The 20,754-nt window shown below is 40.2% G+C and overlaps 1 protein-coding gene across 7 annotated transcripts in view; it reads left to right on the top strand.

Annotated features, from left to right (window-relative positions):
- Window positions 1-2,310: 2,310 nt before the first annotated feature.
- CCDC77 (coiled-coil domain containing 77) overlaps window positions 2,311-20,754 on the top strand; it is a 57,733-nt gene continuing 39,289 nt past the window's right edge. Inside the window, exons 1-3 of one of the 7 annotated variants that reach the window (XM_084878409.1) lie at window positions 2,311-2,388; window positions 5,224-5,289; window positions 19,525-19,578. In XM_084878409.1, coding sequence (XP_084734535.1) covers window positions 19,541-19,578 — 38 coding nt within the window. In that variant the 5' untranslated portion in view covers window positions 2,311-2,388; window positions 5,224-5,289; window positions 19,525-19,540. Of the gene's footprint in view, window positions 2,398-2,650; window positions 2,670-3,080; window positions 3,100-5,223; window positions 5,295-19,524; window positions 19,579-20,754 lie in introns of those variants that run through there. The other 6 variants (XM_084878405.1, XM_084878411.1, XM_084878410.1 and 3 more) reach the window with 6 other exon arrangements.

Genomic DNA, 20,754 nt, shown 5'->3' with positions numbered 1-20,754 from the left:
TACCAATAAAATATATTTTAAAATAAGAAAAAGAAAATGTGAAAAAGAAAAAAAAAGAAATCTCTGTGTTCTGGGGTATCCATGATGTCACTTAATACTTTCTGTTCTCAAATTTTCACAGAAATATCAATGGTGATAGCTTGCTCACATTCAGCTTTTAGTTTATCCAAGACCCAGGCATTCTTGAAGGAGCCCTTCCTCACCTCAGCAGTCTCCTTCCCAAAATTTTTGATGGCTCTTCTGTTAATCCCAACACATTTGTAGATAAGATGGCCAGTAATGTCAGACTCTATCTGTCCAATAACAATGATGTTGATATGAGTCATTTTTTAAAACTATATTTTTATTGATTTCGGAGAGGAAGGGAGAGGGAGATGGAAACATCAGTGATGAGAGAAGATCACTGATCAACTGCCTCCTGCATGCCCCCCACTGGGGATCAAGCCTGCAACCAAGGCATGTGCCCTTGACCAGAATTGAGCCCGGGACTCTTCAGTCTGCAGGCTAATGCTCTATCTACTGAGCCAAACCAGCTTGGGAGATATGAGTCTTTTTCTTTCCCATTTTGGTTTAAATTTAGTGGTGGTTTTCACACATATGTTCTGGCGACAAACCCATTGTGTGTGTGTGTGGGGGGGGTACAATAAGTTTTTAATTAGTGTTGTTTTTTTGCCTCATTTCTTGCTACTCCAACCTATTCTATAAAAGATTATTTTAAAGAACAAATAAACAAATAAAAGATAATTATTTAAAAGCTCATTTCTGGATATGTCACACTCCTGGTCATAAACTTTTGGTGATTCTACACAGAGTAGAGGATAAAGTCCAGAGAGTAATATGGCATTCAAACACTGCTATAGCCAGACCTCATTATTTCTATTACTAGAGGCCTGATACACGAAATTCGTGCAATAGGCTTGGCCCTCGCAGCCTTGGCAGCTTGCCTTGGCACTCACAGCCCCAGTTTCATCTGCAAGTTCGCCTGGAAGTTCATCTGGAAGGATGTCTTGAAGGTTGTTCAGCTGTCTGGTCTAATTAGCATATTACCCTTTTATTATTATAGATTATAGATAACTGGTTATTTTATTAATGTAACATGGCAATTTTCAGCTTTGTCTCATACTCTTCCTTTTATCTGCTTTGACCCTTACCATTAATTTACATCCAGAAATCCCTATCAAAGCCAACAAAAATACTGTCTCCTTGATTGAAAGTAACCCTTTCTGCTTTGATATTTATGTAGCCAATTGTCATTGTATTATGATAGCATAGCTTATATCCAAATGTCATCAATATTTCTTTTTAATTTTTATTTATTTACTTTAGAGAGCGAGGGAGAGGTAGAGAAAACATGAACTTGTTGTTCCACTTATTTATGCTTTAATTGGTTAGAGCATTGTCCTGGTACACCAAGGTTGTGGGTTCAATCCCTGGTCAGGGCACATACAAGAATCAAACAATGGATGCATAAATAAGTGGAACAACAGATTGATGGTTCTCTCTCTCTCTCAAATCAATTAAAAAAAAATAAAGATCAAGTTCCTTTTCTTCTACTCCTGGGACACCTTGCCTTTCTGGAAAGATGAGACCACAAATGGGTTTTTAACTAGCTTATATTATTAAAGCCAAGTTTTCACGTCTCAGGAATACAGAATCTGCTACAAAAAAAACAAAAAAACAAAACAAAACAAAACAAAACAACAAACCAGCATTTATATACATAATCCCCTGACTGTATAAATTGAGCCACAGGCGCTATCTTGGCTCAGGACACCAAGGCATGGAAGAGAAACTATCTTCTTATCTTCACCTTCTTGTAGGTTACAACACATAATAATACTGTGATCCTTTCCATGACTATGCATCGCGTTTCTTTTCTTTCTTTCTTTTTTTAAATATATATTTTATTGATTTTTTTTTACAGAGAGGAAGGGAGAGGGATAGAGAGCTAGAAACATCATCGAACCTGGGACCTTTCAGTCGTTCTATCCACTGAGCCAAACCGGTTTCTGCATAACTTTTTTTTTTTTTTTTTTTGTGAAAACAACGTAGTTGAACAAAAATAAACTTGGAGTGCCCAAAACTAGTTCGTTCTGACCTCAAACGTCACGTTGGGAGAGCTGGGATAGAGGCTCCTTACATACTCCGCCTAGAGAGCGGTGTGAAGAAATAAACTACATTTCCCAGCATCTCTGCGCGGTAAGAGGGTGGGCCAGGGTGGAGGGGGGCGTGCCTCTATGTGAACATCCTTCTTATTGGTGCGCACACCTGTTGGTGTGTAAGGTTGTGGGTGATTGGACGAATTCATGCACGTTCGGTGGCGCCGCGACGCTCCCTGATTTAACTTTGTTTTTCCGTTGGGTTCTGTGACCTGTGGCTTAGCGCGGCGTGAGTACGGTCGGGTTTCCGGGGAGGGGGCCAGGCCAGGGGCCCCGGGGAGGGGAGCCCAGGTGAGGGCGAAGGAAGTGCGGGAGCAGTGCGGAAGGGAGGGATGTGAGCCTGTAATTTCGGAGGCAGGGGGGTAGTCAGGGGGGCTGGGGACTGGAAGGTGGAAGTTACAAGATGCAAAGATTTCGAGGTGCTAGAGCATTGAGGAGCTGTAGCGACGAGGGAGTTGAAAACGGGATGGAATTGAAAACAGAATGAGGACGTCCTGGACTTTGGTTCCGGTATTCCCTCACACCAAACTAGTCTAATTAAGCATCAGTCTCGTTTGTAAAAATTAAGGGGTAATAAAAAAATACTTCATAGAGTTGTTGTGGGCTTAGATAAAATAAATGCCAAAGTGCTAAACAAATGTTAATTATAAGTAGACAGGCTATAAAAATATAAATATATGTCACAGAGGAGTAGGAATACAAGTTAGCTGAAACCCACTAGGCAAGGGGAAGGCATTGGTTTTTGGAGGGAGGGAGGGGGTTGCAATGAAGAGTGAGGCACAGTTTCTACCTTCAAGGAACATGCACTGTCATGGAAGGAATGATAGCAGCAAGGAACTCTTAATATGTTAACTTTTAGAGAATTACAACTGCAGGTCTTTTGCAGTTTGACAATTTTGATAGATCATTTTGGATGGAGAGACTCAGGAAAGAGATGGAGGTAATATTTGAGTTTTTATGTAGACTGGATTTCATTAAGTGAAATTATGAAAGTGGAGAGAGCTATGTTCCAGTTGAAGGAACTGGAGGTGAGGAGGCGAGAAAGTTATCTGGAAACCATGGATATGCTTAGGAAGTATAGGGAAATAAGGCAGAAGAGACAGGTTTGGTCCTTAGAAAGAAAGCAATGACCTCTAGGCTGAGTTTGACTTAATGCATTTGGCCATGAGAAGCTATTGATGATTTTCATGATGTTTAAGAAGATGGTCCAGGGGAGACTAGGTGTGTGTAGAACAGTGAAGCCATTGTAGTAGAGTGGATAAGAGGACAGGGAGATACTGAATTAGATGATTTAAAAATATATATATTTTATTGATTTTTTACAGAGAGGGAGAGAGATAGAGAGCCAGAAACGTTGATGAGAGAGAAACATCGACCAGCCGCCTCCTGCACACCCCCCACCGGGGATGTGCCCGCAACCAATGTACATGCCCTTCACCGGAATCGAACCTGGGATCTTTCAGTCCGAAGACCGACGCTCTACCACTGAGCCAAACCGGTTTCAGCTATAGATGATTTTTATATGGTTGGATGAGAGGGTCTAGAGGAGTAGTAATGAAATAATGAATTAAAATTTTCAAGTTCAAGTTGCTTGGAAGTTGCTGAATTAGTACCTAAAATAGGAAAGTCGGAAGGAACATGTTTGGATGAAAAGATGATGTGGTAGGTTTAGGAAGTGTTCATTTTGAGGTAATCCCAAAATAATGATGTTTCCAAAGAAATGGATAGTAAAAGTAGTAAAGAGAAAGTTGAGGACAGAACCTTTTGAACCAAGGGAGGAACATTTTCAGTAAAAATAATCTGCAGTTACTGAGTGCCTATTGTGCACCAGACACTGCTCAGTCAGCCCTTTTGTTCATTAGTTCATTTAAATTTTACACTGACCTCTAATAAGTATGCTGTTCTCCCTATTTTCTAAGAAGTAACTGAAGTTTAGAAAGATTAAGTAACTTGCCTGAAGTCACACAGCTAAAAAGGACAGTCCTTTGATTCAAACTCAAGTCTGTTTGATTTCAGAGTCCATGCTCGCAACTACAAAGCAATATTTTTTAAAAGAGTAATCAACACTGACAAACTAAGCATACAAAACAAGAAGTGATTTATTGGATAATAGATAGGAACCCAAAAGAGCAACGGAATTTATTAATTTGTATGTCTGATGACCAAGAGCAGATGTAGTAGAAGTCAGATTGTTAGCGATTATAAAATAAAATAAAATAAATGTGAATATAAACAACTTTGTGTAGATTTGCAATAGTCCAGAAGGAGAAGTGAGACTGTCTATGAGGGAGAAGAGATTGCAGGTTTTTGGAAGGCTGTTTTAAAGTTTCAAGTTACTCTTAAATAGTTTTAGAACAGTGATATTGTCACCCATATTCATAAAATGTAATGTTATTTGGACATAAAAAGGAATGAAGTACTGACATATACCACAGCAAGTACTGAAAACATTATACTGAGTGGAAGAAGCCAGTCACAAAAGACCACATACTGTATGACTGCATTCATATGAATGTCCATAATAGGAAGGTCTATAGAAACAGAAAATAGGGTAGTGGTTGCTTTGGGGAGGACTGAGGTGGAGACAGGGGTGATAGCTAAAGGATATATGGTTCCTTCTTTTTTTATATATATATATTTTATTGATTTTGTATAGAGAGGAAGGGAGAAATAGAGAGTCAGAAACATCGATGGGAGAGAGTCATCGATCAGCTGCCTCTTGCATACCTCCCACTGGAGATGTGCCCGCAACCAAGGTACAGGCCCTTGACCGGAATCGAACCCGGGACCCTTCAGTCCCCAAGCCGATGCTCTATCTATTGAGCCAAACTGGTTTCGGCTGGTTCCTTCTTAAGTGATAAAAATGTACAATTGACTGGTGATGGTTGGGCCTATCTGTGAATATACTAGTCATTGAATGATACAGTTTATTTTTATTTATTTTTTAATGATACAGTTTAAACGACTCTATTGTATGGAATATGAATTATATCTCAATAAAATTATATTTTAAAATGTCACCTGTATCTATCATACTAACCCTATTACCATTTTTATTTTCTAGATCATTTTCTACTAGAGTCAAATTGGCCCAATTTGGAGTTTTATAGAAGAACATAAGTTTGAAGAAGTAAGGTAATCTTCTAAACAAGAGAATAAAAAGGGAAATGGTGCCCTAGCTGGTTTGGCTCAGTGGATAAAGTGTCAGGACTGAAGAGTCCCAGGTTTGATTCCAGGTCAGGGCACGTATCCGGGTTGCAGGCTCGGATCCCCAGTAGGGGGCCTGAAGGAGGCAGCTGATCAATAATTCTCTTTCATCATTGATGTTTCTATCTCTCCTTCTCCTTTCCTCTCTGAAATCAATAAAAATATATTTTTAAAAAGAGAGGAGGGTGCCGCTGGCTGGTTTGACAGTGGATGGAACATTGGCCTGTGGACTGAAAGGTCCCAGGTTCAATTCTGGTCAAGGACACATGCCTGAGTTGTGGGCTCAGTCCCCAGTGTGGGGCATGCAGAAGGCAGTCCATTAATGGTTCTCTCTCATCATTGATGTTTCTGTCTCTCTCTCCCTCTCTGAAATCAATAAAAAAATATTTTTTTAAAAAAGGATGAAGGCATGTTTGGAGGGTTGGCGGGTAGAAGAAAGCAGATGGGATGACAAAAGCAGATAGACATTTTCTATCTAGATTGGATAGTAGAAAAAAATATTTTGAATAGTCAAATTTATATTGAGGTTTAAGATTATTTATTTATTTTTAAAAATGTGTTGAGCCCTGGCCAGGTGGCTCAATTGATTGGAGCATTGTCCCATATACCAAAAGTTTGCGGGTTTGATTCCCAGCCAGAGCACATACCTAGGTTGCAGGTTTCATCCCCGGTTAGGGTGTGTATGGAAGGTAAACGATTGATGTCTCTCTCTCTCTCTGCCTTTCTTCCTCTTCCTCTCAAAGAAGCAATAAAAACGTATCCTCAGGTAATGATAAAAAAAAAAAAAAAAAAAAAAAGAATGTATTGAGCATTTACTATGAACTAGGCACTATTTTAGTTAGTGGGGGTGCAACAGTGAACATAATAGAAAAATAATGCCTGCATGTCCTGGCCATTTGGCTCATGGTTAGTGTGTTTGCCTGTGGCTGAAGGAAGGGTCCATAGTTCAATTCCTGGTCAAGGGCCTGTACTTCAGTTACAGATTTGATACCACCCTAATATGGGGCTCTTGGCAGAGGCAACCCATTGATATCTATCTCACATCAATGTTTCTCTCTCCCTCCTCCTTCCCTTCTACTCTCTCTAAAAATCAGTGGAAAAAATATCCTCAGGTGAGGTTTTTTTTAAAATGCCTACCCTTAGTGAGTTTGCACATTCCAGTGTGGGGAGTCAATAAATAAAAATGTCAGATGGTGATAAGTGTTGTGGAAAAATGAAAATTGAGAAGGTGAGTGAGGGAATGCGAGAGTGTCAAGGAGGACTTCACCAAGAAGGCGACATTTAAGCCCTGAAGGAGGGAACAGAGCCATGTAGATAGGTGGGGAAAGCGTATCATAGACAGAACTGCAAGTGCAGGAGCTCTGAAGTAGTTCACCTGGTATGTTTCAAGAACAGCAAAGAGGCCAGTGTTGTTGGAGCTGTGAGCAAGGGGGAGAATAGTAGAGAGGTCACAGAAGTAATGAGATAGCTGGACCCATGGAGGACCTTATAGGCCATCTTATTTCTTTTTTTTTTTTTTAAATATATTTTATTGATTTTTTTTTGACCCCCTCCCTCCCCAGAGTTTTGTGTCCATTGGTTGCACTTATATGCATGTATAGAAGTCCTTCGGTTGATCTATTATCTCCCCCAGATCTTCCTCCCCTCCCCGCTGTAATTTGACAGTCTACTTGTTGATATACTGTCTCTATATCTATCTTATGGTTCATCAGTTTATAATGTTCTTTATTATCCACAAATGAGTGAGGTCATGTGGTGTTTCTCTTTCATTGATTGGCTTATTTCACTCAGCATGATGTTCTCCAATTCCATCCAGGTTGCTGCAAATGATGAGAAATCCTTCTTTTTTATGGCAGCATAGTATTCAATTGTGTAGATGTACCATAGTTTTTGGATCCAATCATCTGCTGACGGACACTTAGGCTGTTTCCAAATTCTGGCTATTGTAGATTGTGCTGCTATGAACATAGGGGTGCATATATCCTTTCTGATTGGTGTTTCTAGTTTCTTGGGATATATTCCTAGAAGTGGGATTACTGGGTCAAATGGGAGTTCCATTTTCAGTTTTTTGAGGAAACTCCACACTGTTCTCCACAGTGGTTGCACCAGTCTGCATTCCCACCAGCAGTGCACGAGGGTTCCTTTTTCTCCGCAACCTCGCCAACACTTGTCGTTTGTTGATTTGTTGATGTTGGCCATTCTGACAGGTGTGAGATGGTACCGCATTGTTGTTTTGATTTGCATCTCTCGGATAATTAGTGACTTTGAACATGTTTTCATGTGCCTTTTGGCCTTCCTTCTGTCTTCTTTTGAAAATATTCTATTTAGGTCCATTGCCCATTTTTTAATTGGATCATTCATCTTCCTTTTATTTAGTTGTATAAGCTGTTTGTAGATGTTGGAGATTAAACCTTTATCAGTGGTAACATTTGCAAATATGTTCTCCCACACAGTGGGCTTTCTTGTTGTTTTGATGATGGTTTCTTTTGCTGTAAAAAAGCTTTTTATTTTGATGTAGTCCCATTTGTTTATTTTCTCTTTAGCTTCCATTGCACTAGGGGTAGTATCAGTGAAGAAGTTCTTTTGGCATACGTCTGAGATTTTGTTGCCTGTGGATGCTTCTAGTATTTTTATGGTTTCCCGTCTGATGTTTAAGTCCTGTATCCATTTTGAGTTTATTTTTGTGTATGGTGTAAGTTGGTGACCTAGTTTCATTCTTTTGCATGTATCTGTCCAATTTTCCCAACACCATTTATTGAAGAGACTGTCTTGACTCCATTGTATATTTGTGCCTTCTTTGTCAAATATTAATTGAGCATAGTGATTTGGGTTGATATCTGGGTTCTCGATTCGATTCCATTGATCTATATGTCTGTTTTTGTGCCAGTACCAGGCTGTTTTGAGAACAGTGGCTTTGTAATACAGTTTGAAGTCTGGTATTGAGATACCTCCTACTTTACTCTTCTTTCTCAGGATTGCTGTGGCTATTCGGGGTCTTTTATTGTTCCAAATGAACTTTTGGAGAGTTCTTTCTAGGTCAGTGAAATATGCCGTTGGTATTTTAATGGGGAGTGCATTGAACCTATAGATTGCTTTAGGAAGTATGGACATTTTGATGATGTTGATTCTACCAATCCATGAACATGGTATGTTCTTCCATCTGTTTACATCTTCCTCTATTTCTTTTTTCAGTGTCGTGTAGTTTTCCGCGTATAGGTCCTTTACTTCCTTAGTTAAGTTTATTCCTAGGTATCTTAATTTTTTTGGTGCGATGGTAAATGGAATTGCTTTTTTAGTCTCTGTTTCTATATACGCACTGTTGGTGTATAGAAATGCCATAGATTTCTTGGTGTTAATTTTGTATCCTGCTACATTGACAAATTCATTTATTAAGCCAATTAATTTTTTAATGGAGTCTTTTGGGTTTTTTATATACAATATCATGTCGTCTGCAAATAAGGATAACTTTACTTCTTCTTTTCCAATTTGGATGCCTTTTATTTCCTCCTCTTGTCTAATTGCAATGGCTAGTACTTCCAGTACTATGTCAAAGAGGAGTGGCGATAGTGGGCATCCCTGTCTTGTTCCTGTTCTTAGAGGGAATGGTTTTAGTTTTTGCCCATTGAGTATGATGTTGGCTGTGGGTTTATCATATATAGCTTTTATTACGTTGAGGTATGATCCTTGTACTCCCACCTTGTTAAGAGTTTTTATCAGGAAAGGGTGTTGGATTTTATCAAATGCTTTTTCTGCATCAATTGATATGACTATATGATTTTTATCTTTCAACTTGTTTATGTGATGTATCACGTTTATTGATTTGCGGATATTGTACCAACCTTGCATTCCTGGAATAAATCCTACTTGGTCATGGTGTATGATCTTTGTGATGCTCTGCTGGAGCCGATTTGCTAGAATTTTGTTGAGGATTTTGGCATCTATGTTCATGAGGGATATTGGTCTGTAATTCTCTTTCATTGAGTTGTCTTTATCAGGTTTTGGTATTAGGGTGATGCTGGCTTCATAGAAGGAGTTTGGAAGTGTTCCTTCCTCTTGAATTTTTTGGAATAGTCTGAGGAGGATAGGTTTTAGTTCTTCCTTGAATGTTTGGTAAAACTCTCCTGTGAAGCCATCTGGCCCTGGGCTTTTGTTTGCTGGAAGCTTTTTGATGACTGTTTCAATTTCTTCCCAAGTCACTGGTCTATTGAGATTTTTAGATTCTTCCTGATTGAGTTTTGGAAGTTTGTATTTTTCTAGGAATATGTCCATTTCCTCCAGGTTGTTCAGTTTGTTGGAGTAGAGTTGTTCGTAGTATTTTGTAACAATCCTTTGTATTTCGGTGGGGTCTGTTGTTATTTCACCTCTTTCATTTCTGATTTTGTTTATTTGGGTCCTCTCTCTTTGTTTCTTGGTTAGCCTGGCTAGAGGTCCATCTATCTTGTTTATTCTTTCAAAGAACCAGCTCTTGGTTTTGTTGATCTTATGTATTGTTTTTTTGGTCTCTATGTCGTTTATCTCTGCTCTGATTTTTGTTATTTCCTTCCTTCTGCTTACACTGGGCTTTTCTTGTTGCTCCTTTTCTAATTCTTTGAGTTGTAGAGTTAGATCATCTGTTACTATTTTTTCTAGTTTTTTGCAATAGGCTTGTAAGGATATGAACTTCCCTCTCAAAACTGCTTTTGCTGTGTCCCATAGATTTTGGATTGTTGTGTTTTCATTGTCATTTGTTTCCAGGATGTTTTTAATTTCTTCCTTAATTTCTCTGGTAACCCAGTCCTTGTTTAATAGCAAGCTGTTTAGTCTCCATGTGTTTGATTTCTTTGGATTATTTTTATTGTAGTTAATTTCCAGTTTTATGCCATTATGGTCTGAGAAGATGCTTGATATGATTTCTATCTTCTTGAATTTGAAGAGACTTTGCCTATGTCCCAAAATGTGGTCTATCTTTGAGAATGTCCCATGTGCACTTGAGTAGAATGTATATTCTGTGGCTTTGGGGTGGAGTGTCCTGAAGATGTCAATTAATTCCATCTGGTCTAGTGAGTCATTTAGGATTGATATTTCTTTGCTGATTTTTTGTTTAGATGATTTGTCGAAGGGTGACAGTGGGGTATTAAAACCTCCTACTATGATTGTATTGCTATTAATCTCTCCCTTAATGTCCTCCAGCAGTTTTTTAATGTATTTGGTTGCTCCAGTATTGGGTGCATATATATTTACCAGGTTTATTTCTTCTTGTTGGATTGTTCCCTTTAGTATTATGAAGTGGCCTTCATTATCTCTTGTTATGTCCTTCACTCTGAGATCTAATTTGTCAGATATAAGTATTGCTACCCCAGCTTTTTTTTTTCATTTCCATTTGCCTGGAAAACTTTTTTCCATCCCTTCACCCTCAGTCTGTGTGCATCTCTTTTTCTGAGGTGGGTTTCTTGTAGACAACAGATGTATGGGTCTTGTTTTCTTATCCAATCTGTTACCCTATATCTTTTAATTGGAGCATTTAATCCATTTACATTTAAGGTTATTATTGATAGGTACTCATTTGACGCCATTTTTATTCTATACCCATGTTCCTTCTTCACTTCTTATTTCTTTATTTTTACAGTAGACCCTTTAGCATTTCTTGCATTGCTGGTTTGGTGGAGATGAATTCCTTCAGTCTTTTTTTGTCTGTGAAGCTCCTGATTTCCCCTTCAATTTTGATTGATAGCCTTGCTGGGTACAGTATTCTTGGATTCAGACCCTTCCTTTGCATGACTTTGTATATTTCGTCCCATTCCCTTCTGGCCTGATAAGTTTCTGTTGAGAAATCAGTTGCTAGTCTGATGGGGGTTCCTTTGTATGTAACTTTCTGTCTCTCTCTGGCTGCTTTTAAGATTCTTACTTTGTCATTGTTGTTTGCCAATTTAATTATAATGTGCCTTGGAGTCTGTCTTCTGGGATTCATTTTGCTTGGGACTCTGCGGGCATCTTGGATTTGTGTGGGTTTTTTCTTTTCTATTTCAGGAAAGTTTTCTGTCATTATTTCTTGAAATACTTTTTCCATGTCTACCTCAGTTTCCTTTCCTTCTGGAACCCCTATTATTCGAATATTATTTTGTTTTGTTTTGTCCCAAAGCTCACGTAGGCTCTCCTCCTGCTTTTTAATCTTTATTTCTAGAAGTTGCTCTACTTGGGTATTTTTTTCCATCTTATCTTCTAGCTCACTGATGCGGTCCTCTGCTTCATCTAGTCTACTCTTGATGCTTTCTATTGAGTTCTTCATGGTAGCGATGTCACTTTTCATTTCTTCTTGGTTCTTCTTCAGTTCCTCATGGCTCTTCTTCATTTCCTCATGGTTCTTCCTCATTTCTTCTTGGCTATTGTCAAATTTCTCTTCCATTCTTTTTAGCCATGCTATGATCATTACTCTGAATTCTTGCTCTGGTAGGCTGCTTGCTTCTAACTCGTTTACTTCCTTTTCTGGTGATGCCTGCTTTTCTTTCACGTGCGGACTATGTTTTTGTCTCCCCATTGCCTCTCTTTTCAGGAAGTCTGGTTATGTGGTATTCCTTCTCCTGCGTTGATTTTTGAGGTACAAAATACAGCACTACCAGGTACAACACAAGAGGCACTTAACAGGAATGTATTTACAATATTAATAACCTCTAATAAAGGTGACCACTAGAGTAAGGCAACTTAGGGGATAGGAGAGAAGGAATAAAGGTAAAAATAAAATAAAGAAAAATTAAAAAAAAATTAAAATTAAAATTAAAAAATAAAGTAAATTAAAAAAAAGAAAAAAAAAGAAAAGAGGGCTAAAGAGGTAGAAAAAGAAGAAGAAAAAAAGTAATGACAAAATGAAGTTGGAAAACAGGGGAAAAAAGAAGAGAGAGAGAGATAGAGAGAGAGAGAGAGAGAGAGAGAGAGAGAGAGAAGAAGAAGAAGCAAACTAAAAGAGAAATGGGAAACAAACTATATATATGTGGAGAAAATTGCCATAGAACAACCTCTGAACCCAGCCAATGCCAGTAACAATATTTGGAGATTAATACAAACTACAATATCCACTATTATTAAGTAAGGCTATGATATACAGAAGTAAAAGAAACAAACAAAAACAGAGGATTTAAAAAAAAATACAAAGCAATAATAACAATACAGGAATAAGCATAACAATTTCACTAAAAAGCATAAAAATTCACAATAATCAACCTTCACACAAACAATGCGAAAAAGATAGAGGGGAGAACAGATTTTTTTTTTTTTTTTTAACTAGTTAATATAGTGCAGAGATTGGTATTTATACATTTGGATCAGGGGTTGGATCTTAGGTCTATAAGTTTAGTGAGAGCTTTAGCAGGGGGTATACAGAGAGAATAGAGGAAAAACTAAAGCCGGAATGGGATAGGATAAACTGTAGACTTAAGGGTAAAGTTTAGTAAGAGAGTGATAGTGTAAAGGTTGAGTTGAGACAGGGTTGAATGATGCTATAGTAGAGATTAAAATAAAATGAAGGTTACTCCCAATGTAAAATAAAGAAAAAATAAAATGGTACTAGAGAGAGAAAAAATAGATAAATAAAAATTAAAAAAAATTGCAAAATAGCAGTAGTAATAGTGATGATGGAGATTGAAAAATGTAATAATTGAAAAGGTAAAATCAAGTAAGGTAAAAAGAAAAAAATTGTTTAAGTAAAAGATATGAAAAATGAAAATTAAATAAAAGATGTAAAAAATGAAAATAAAATAAAGATTAGCAAAATTAGCATAAAAATGACCAGTAGTGGTCACTCACTTCCTCAGTTAATGTACAGTATTTGGCACTTCTGATTCTCGGACCAGACAGTCTTGCAATTCCCAGCTTTCCACTGCACCTCAGTTTTGTAAGGTAGTCCTTAATTTTAAGTAGGCTATATCTTAGTTATTTGTGTCCATTTATTTTTGATTAATTAAAAGACAAAAGAGGAAAAAAAAAAAAGAAAAAAAAAGAAAAAAAAAAAGAAGGGCAGTTTGTAATTCAGCTCTTAGGTGTCAGTGTTTCCGGTTTGACCTCCCAGTCTTTTTGGTTGCTCTGGCCTTCTTTCTCTATGGCTCTAGCTGGCAGGGTGCCAGCTGGCTCCCAGACTATCTCTTCTGGCTCCGATCCCTTGTTTCCAGGGAGGCACTTTCTCCCTGCAAATTCCCCGGATATGCCCAATTAGGCATTCCTTCCCTAGTATTCCGAAGCTAGGGGGTGAAGGGGATCAGGCGCCGAGGTGTCCAGATGTTCCGCCCTTGGCGGGACAGCTGCTATTCTTAACACTCTGTCCCGTGTCACCTGGCGTTTTTTTTTTAAATTAAAAAAAAATTCCCTCTTCTGGGGAAGCTTATGCCAAACCCAGCACTAGATGTCGCTGCAGCCTTCTTAGGGCTCAGCTTTGCAGGTGCTCCATGGAGGCGGGGCCGGGACTCCCCGGTTACCGTGGCTCCCCGCGCCGCGGACCGCGATCTCTCAGGCTTTCCCCGCAAACTCTGACCTTTCCGTGGGTGACCGAAGAACTCCTTTGAATCCACGCGCCTGCGCCAACTCGGGCGTCTCAGCTACTGGATGGACCTCTCCGCAGTGGGCTTTCCAGGCCTCAGAGAAGCCACTCCTTTCTCGCAGCGCAGCCGCCGCCGCAGCCGCTGCCGCTGCTGCCGCGGATCGCTCCCTAGCTTCTTTGAGACCTCGGGTGCCCCTCAGCTGCTAATCAACCCTCCCTGAGCGACTCAGATGCTACTTTTATCCGTTCTGGGACCAGAGTCAGAACAAGTCCGACTGTTCGGTTGCCATCTTCAAGCTCCCTTATAGGCCATCTTAAAGAACTTGGCTCTCGGAGTAAAATGAAAAGTTATTGGAGGCTTTTGAGCAAAGGAGGTTTGTGTTTTGACATATTTTAAGTACTCACTTGGCTGTGATGAGAAGATACTGCAGGGGATGGAATTGAAAGTGGAAGTACCCAGGCAAGAGATTATAGTAGGTTGGACTAGGGCATGATTAAAATCTGAGTGGTTGGCCCAACCAGCGTGGTTCAGTGATTATTAGCCTATGAACCAGGAGGTCACGGTTCAATTCCCACTCAAGGTACATGCCCAGTTTGCAGGCTCGATCCCCTGCAGGGGCATGCAGGAGGCAGCTGATCAATAATTATCTCATCATTGATGTTTCTATCTCTCCCTTTCCCTTCCTCTCTGAAATCAATTTTATTTTATTTTCATTTTTTAAAAATGTTTTTATTGTTCATATTATTACAAATGTTCCTTTTTTCCCCCCCATCATTGCTCTCCTCCACCAGGCTCCCACCCCTCCCTCTGCCCTTTCCCCACTCCCCATTGTCCTCATCCATAGGTGCACAGTTTATGTTCAGTCTTTTCCCACGCCCCCCTCTCCCCTTTTCCCCAAGAATCATCAGTTCACTCCCCTTCCATACCTCTGATTCTATTATATTCAACAGTTACTATTGTTCATCAGATTTTTTTTTTAATTTCCTTGGTTTTTAGATTCACTTGTTGATAGTTACGTATTTGTTGTTCATAATTTTTATCTTTGTTTACTTTCTCTTCTGAAAGAACCCCCTTCAGCAATTCATATAATTCTGGTTTGGTGGTGATGAACTCCTTTAGCTTTTTTTTATTAGTGAAGCTCTTTATCTGACCTTCGATTCTGAGTGATAGCTTTGCTGGATAAATTATCTTTGGCTGTAGGTTCTTACTATTCATCACCTTGAATATTTCTTGCCATTCCCTTCTGGCCTGCATGGTTTCTGTTGAGAAGTCAGCTGACAATCGTATAGGTGCTCCTTTATATGTAACTACCTTCTTTGCTCTTGCTTCTTTTAATATTCTCTCTTTGTCTTTTGCTCTTGGAATTTTAATTATGATTTGTCTTGGTGTGGTCCTCTTTGGATTCCTTTTGTTTGGAGTTCTGTGCGCTTCCTGGACTTGTAAGTCTAATTCTTTCACCAGGTGGGGGAAGTTTTCTGTCACTATTTCTTTCAGTATGTTTTCGATATCTTGCTCTCTCTCATCTTCTGGGACCCCCATAATTCTGATGTTGGTTCGCTTGAAGTTGTCCCAGAGGTTTCTTACAGTATTTTCAATTTTCTGGATTCTCTTGCCTTCTAGCTTCTGTGGAGGAGTGTCTTCTGGCTCTTTATGTTCCAAATCTTTGACTTGATTCTTGCGATCTTCCCTTCTGTTTTTAGGACTCTGTAAAATATGTTTTATTTCAGACAATGTATTCTTTATTTCTTGTTGCTCCCTTATCATTTCTTGATGACTCCTTATTAATTCTAGTTGATCTCTTTTCATATCCTCATAGGACTTATCCATCTTTTCTAGGAAATTCTTGAAAAATCTTATAAGCGTAGATTTGAACTCTATATCCAGGCGCTTTTTGTCCTCCATTTCTTTCGTTTGTGATTTATTTTGTTGTTGCATATCGCAGTTACAGACGGGGCGGGGTTTCAGGGTGGAGCCTGCAGCTTTGGCTTCTGTCAGCCCCGCCCTATGCGGCTCCTGGGTCTCAGGGTCCTTCAGTGCTCGCTGCCGGCACCTCTGAGAGAAAGGTGCCCTCGATTTCCGCCTGCTGCCAAACAGTCTATGCTCTCCCCCAATGAGCCCGGTACTGGGGTTCAGTTCAGTTGGAAGTGGAGTTGGAGGTGGCGTTCAGAGCAGTCTGGAGCCCCATTCTCCTTCCCGTCAGGGCAATCCCGCGGCACAGCCGACCTTCCCTTCTCTGCGCGCCGTGTGCGCGCCTCCAGGACTTCCTTTCGCTGCTTCCCCGGGTCCCGCCTTACAGCCCGGGTCCCGCCTTACAGCCCGGCTCCCTATGGATGAGCCTTGGTCTCCGGGGTCTGGGGAACTGGGGTTCAGAGCAGTCAGGGGCCTAGCACAGTCGGAGTTTTATCTCCTTTCCGCTAGGGAACGCCCGCCAGGCACTCCGCTTCCCCCTCCTCTCTGGCTCCGTCCTCTCCGCGCGCTGCGTCTCCGTACCTTGGGCTTTTCCAGCTCCTCCGAGCCTCCTTCTGGTTTTCTCCTTGCTTCTCGCTGTAGAATTTCCAGTCAGTCAACCTTCCTATAGTTCTGGGCAATGTCCATTTTATATTTTAGTTGTATTTTATTGAAATTGTTGTGTGCTGCTGCGGCTAGGTGTTCACCTGGGTGCAGCCATCTTGGATCTGAAATCAATTTTAAAAATATTTTTAAAAATAAGTAAAATCTGAGTGGCTGCCAGATTTTAGATATGGTGGTGATAGTCATTAGGATTTGCTGACAGGTTGAGTATCCTACATAATAAAAGGCTAATAGGCAAATTGTCCCCTCCACTGGGAATTCAACTGTGAGTTCGACCAGGGGGTGGAGCCGGCCGGCCCTGCCCCCAGTCGGCCCCTCCACTCCAATCAGGGGTAGGGCCAGCCCACCAACCACCCATGACTACTTCCCCTAGCCACCCGTAGCCCCTCCCCCTGGCTGGCCTGGCCCAATTGGCCCTGATCGGGGCAGGCCAGCTGGAACCCACCCATGCATGAATTCGTGCACTGGGCTTCTAGTAACATTTAAGAAAGAGAGGAGTAAAATTTCTCTAAGTTTGTTGTCCTACACAACTGATGGAATAGTATTAATCATTACTGGGATGTAGAAGACTGAGAAAAGGTCAGGTTTGGTGGTAGGAGATATATATCAGGAGCTCAGCTTTGGACTTAAGCTTGTGAGACCTGTTAGATATCCACATGAAGATATGAAGTGGGTGGTCAGATATGTGTGAATTGAGTGGAAGGTAGAGAAAGGACTCGAGGTGAACACTTGAAAACTATGATATTTCATGAGGTCACCAAGGCAATCCTATATAATAAAAGCCTACTTAATATGCCCAAGTGTCCAACCGTTTGTCTGTGATGCACACTGACCACCAGGGGGCAGATGCTCCGACTGGTAGATTAGCTTGCTGCTGGGGTCTGGCTGATCAGGACTGGGCGAGCCAGGCCTGAAACGCCCTGGAGCCCTCCTGCGGTTCCTCCCTTCCCTGATCATGCACCCCTGAGGTCCCTCGGCCTGGCCTGTGCCCTCTTGCAATCCTGGATCCCTTGGGGGATGTCGGAAAGCTGTTTTCAGCCTGATTCCCACAGGCCAGCCTGAGGGACCCCACTGGTGCACTAATCCGTGCACCAGGTCTCTAGTAAATATAGATAAAGACAAGGAAGAATTATCAGTGACTAAAAATTAATGTCCTGTGAAGAAGGTGGAGAATCAGGAACATGTGTCTGGAAGCCAACGAAAAAATGGTTTCAATGACTATGGGGAAGCACTGGAGTTCGTAGCAGGAAAATGTTATAGAATTAACAATAATGATTATCTCTTCACTCTTTTTCACAAAAATCTTCCCCAAAGGACTGAAGATTGTAAGCAGATATATACTAGGTAGAACATAAGAACAGGACATCACATCATTTTTTTTTTTTTTTTTTTTTTTTTTGCCTTTAATATATTTTCATTGATTTTTAGAGAAAGAGGAAGGGGGAGGGGAAGAGAGAATCATCATTGAGACAGAGAAGCATCAATCAGTTGCCTTCTGCACCCTGACTGGGAATCAAACCTGCAACCTGGGTATGTGCCCTGACTGGGAATCAAAACAGCAACCTCTTGATGCATGGGTCAGTGCTTAACCACTGAGCAACACTGGCTAGAGATACATCATCTCTTGACTGGCTCAAAATCATAATGGATTGATAAAGCATGCTTGATAAGAAAGCTTTCCCCAAAGCTAATTAAAAAAAAACAAACTCTTTCTCCCCTACTCTCTCTCTTCCCCTTGTCTCCTCCCCCTCTTTTCCTTCTCCCTCCCTCACCTTAGTATTCCTTTCCTGAGGTTTTTCTTCCTGTAAATCTCTGTGATAAGATTGTTCAAAGTAGAGGAATTTAGGATCTATCTTCACAGCAGCCCTCCTCTCAGCAGCACTCAGTGCCTTTTCCTTCCTCCGCTTCTTCCAAGGGCTCTTTTTTGCTTCTACAACTTGTTTTCTGAGCCTACACAGCTGGCTCATTTCTGCTACCTCTGTAACTTTCTAAATAAACTTTCTCTAAGGAAAAAAAAAAAGATCTATCATCAATTGGACTGGGGATCATGAATGAACCTTTCAAAGCTTATAAGTAATATATTTTTTTTCTCTAAGCTAAAACAATAGCTATAGCACACACTAAATAAAGATAATATCAATAGCCTGGCTGATGTGGCACAGTGGTTGAGCATCAACCTATGAACCATGAGGTCAGGGTTCGATTCCCGGTCATGGCACATGCAACCCCTCACTAGGGTTGTGGGCTTAATCCCCAGTGAGGGGTGGACAGGAGGCAGCCAATTCATGATTTTCTCTCATCATGGATGTTTCTCTCTCTCTCCCCCTCTCCCTTCCTCCCTGAAATAAAAATATATTTTAAAAAAAGATAATATCAGTATCTTTGTATTTATCTTAAATTTAACATAATGGGTCCTCTACCTTAATTTCCACTTACTATCTTCCTGCTTATTATAAACTTTTTGCATCTCCCTCTCATAATTTCAGCAGAAGGATTGTAAGTTTGTTTTGCATTGCTGCAGGTAACCTTCATACCCAAGAGGGTTTTCTTTTTGTGCTTATTCATTTAAAATATTAAATGCCATTCTGATTTTATTTGAAAATAATAATAACAAAGAATACCTTATGAAAATTCAAGAGTTATAGAACTCCAGGATTCAGAACTACTTTAAAGAATGGCACTACATTTAATTTTTTATTTTTTAAATATATTTTATTGATTTTTTACAGAAAGGAAGAGAGAGGGATAGAGAGTTAGAAACATCGATGAGAGAGAATCATCCATCAGCTGTCTCTTGCACACCCCCTACTGGGGATGTGCCCGCAACCAAGGTACATGCCCTTGACCGGAATCGAACCCGGGACCCTTCAGTCCGCAGGCTGACGCTCTATCCACTGAGCCAAACTGGTTTCGGCAATAGTACTACATTTTTCTTGAAAGAGAGATGCCAATAGTACTACATTTTAAAACATCACATTCTACCAGCAGGCATGTGTAATGTTGGAGAGGGAACCAGTCTGTGTGTTCTATACTGTTTTGTTCTGTTCCTGCCCTCTTATTCTGAATTTTTATGTATTTGACAGGTGTGAAAAGGACAGCATGAACTTTACCCCCACTTGTACCCCTGTCTGCAGAAAGTAAGGCGCTTGCTTATTTTTTGAGTTGTTAAAGAATCAAGACTGTCCCGACATTGTGGCTCAATGGTCAACATAGGAACCAGGAGATCATGGCCCACTTCCCGATCAGGGCAAATTCCTGGGTTGTAGGTTTGATCCCCAATGTGGGATGTGCAAGAGGCAACCAATCAATGATTCTCTCTCTCATTCCATATCTCTCTCTGTTTCTCTTTAAAATCAGTAAATATATATAATAGTGCATATGAAATGATAATACCAGAATCCAGACAGTTTGAGTGGTCCTTGTAGGTGCCAGTGCCTCCTGGATTACAGAAGAAACAGCCAGCATATACAGGGGACTTGGAATTCTTGTTCTGCCGTCACCTTGTGCATGACACATTTCTTCATCCTCACTGCCACAGTCTCATCTGCAAAACCTCAGAAATGCCTTCGTTCACCTGTTAAGCTGTTCCCCAGAGTAGTTATAAGCTGCCTTGGAAACATGAAACATCAAGTAAAAGACTATTTCTGTCACTAGCTTTTTTTTTTTTTTTTAAGATTTTAAAAATTGATTTTGAGGGAGAGGGGAAGTTGGGTGCGAGAGATAAAAACATCAATCAACTGCTTCCTGCACATCCCTACTGGGGATGGAACCAAACCGGCAACTTTTCTGTACACGGGACAGTACCCAACCAACTGAGCCACACTGGCCAGTGTTCTCACGAGCTTTTAATGATTGAGATATAGTGTTAGATTTTTTTATTTTTAGTTGAAAGTAATTTTAATATCTCTTGTATACATGCTCACTTATTTTTTTTAAAAAATATATATTTTATTGATTTTTTACAGAGAGGAAGAGAGAGGGATAGAGAGTTAGAAACATCGATGAGAGAGAATCATCGACCGGCTGCCTCTTGCATGCCCCCTACTGGGGATGTGCCCGCAACCAAGGTACATGCCCTTGACTGGAATCGAACCCGGGACCTTTCAGTCCGCAGACCGACGCTCTATCCATTGAGCCAAACCGGTTTCGGCTACATGCTCACTTATTAAAAGTGCTGACTGTGATCATTACAACTCTGGACTTCTGGTATCAAGTTTCTTAACTCTGCTGTCTTTTTTCTTACCTTATAAATTGTAGTCAGCCAAAATGGAATAATATTTACATGATGGTTTTTTCACTTCTGCATCATTTAT

This window comes from Pipistrellus hanaki (genome assembly GCF_964339955.1).
Source record: "Pipistrellus hanaki genome assembly, chromosome: 3".
NCBI classification, from domain to species: Eukaryota; Metazoa; Chordata; class Mammalia; order Chiroptera; family Vespertilionidae; genus Pipistrellus; species Pipistrellus hanaki.
Note: the sequence above shows the minus strand (reverse complement) of the source record. Positions and strands in the feature narration are given on the sequence as shown.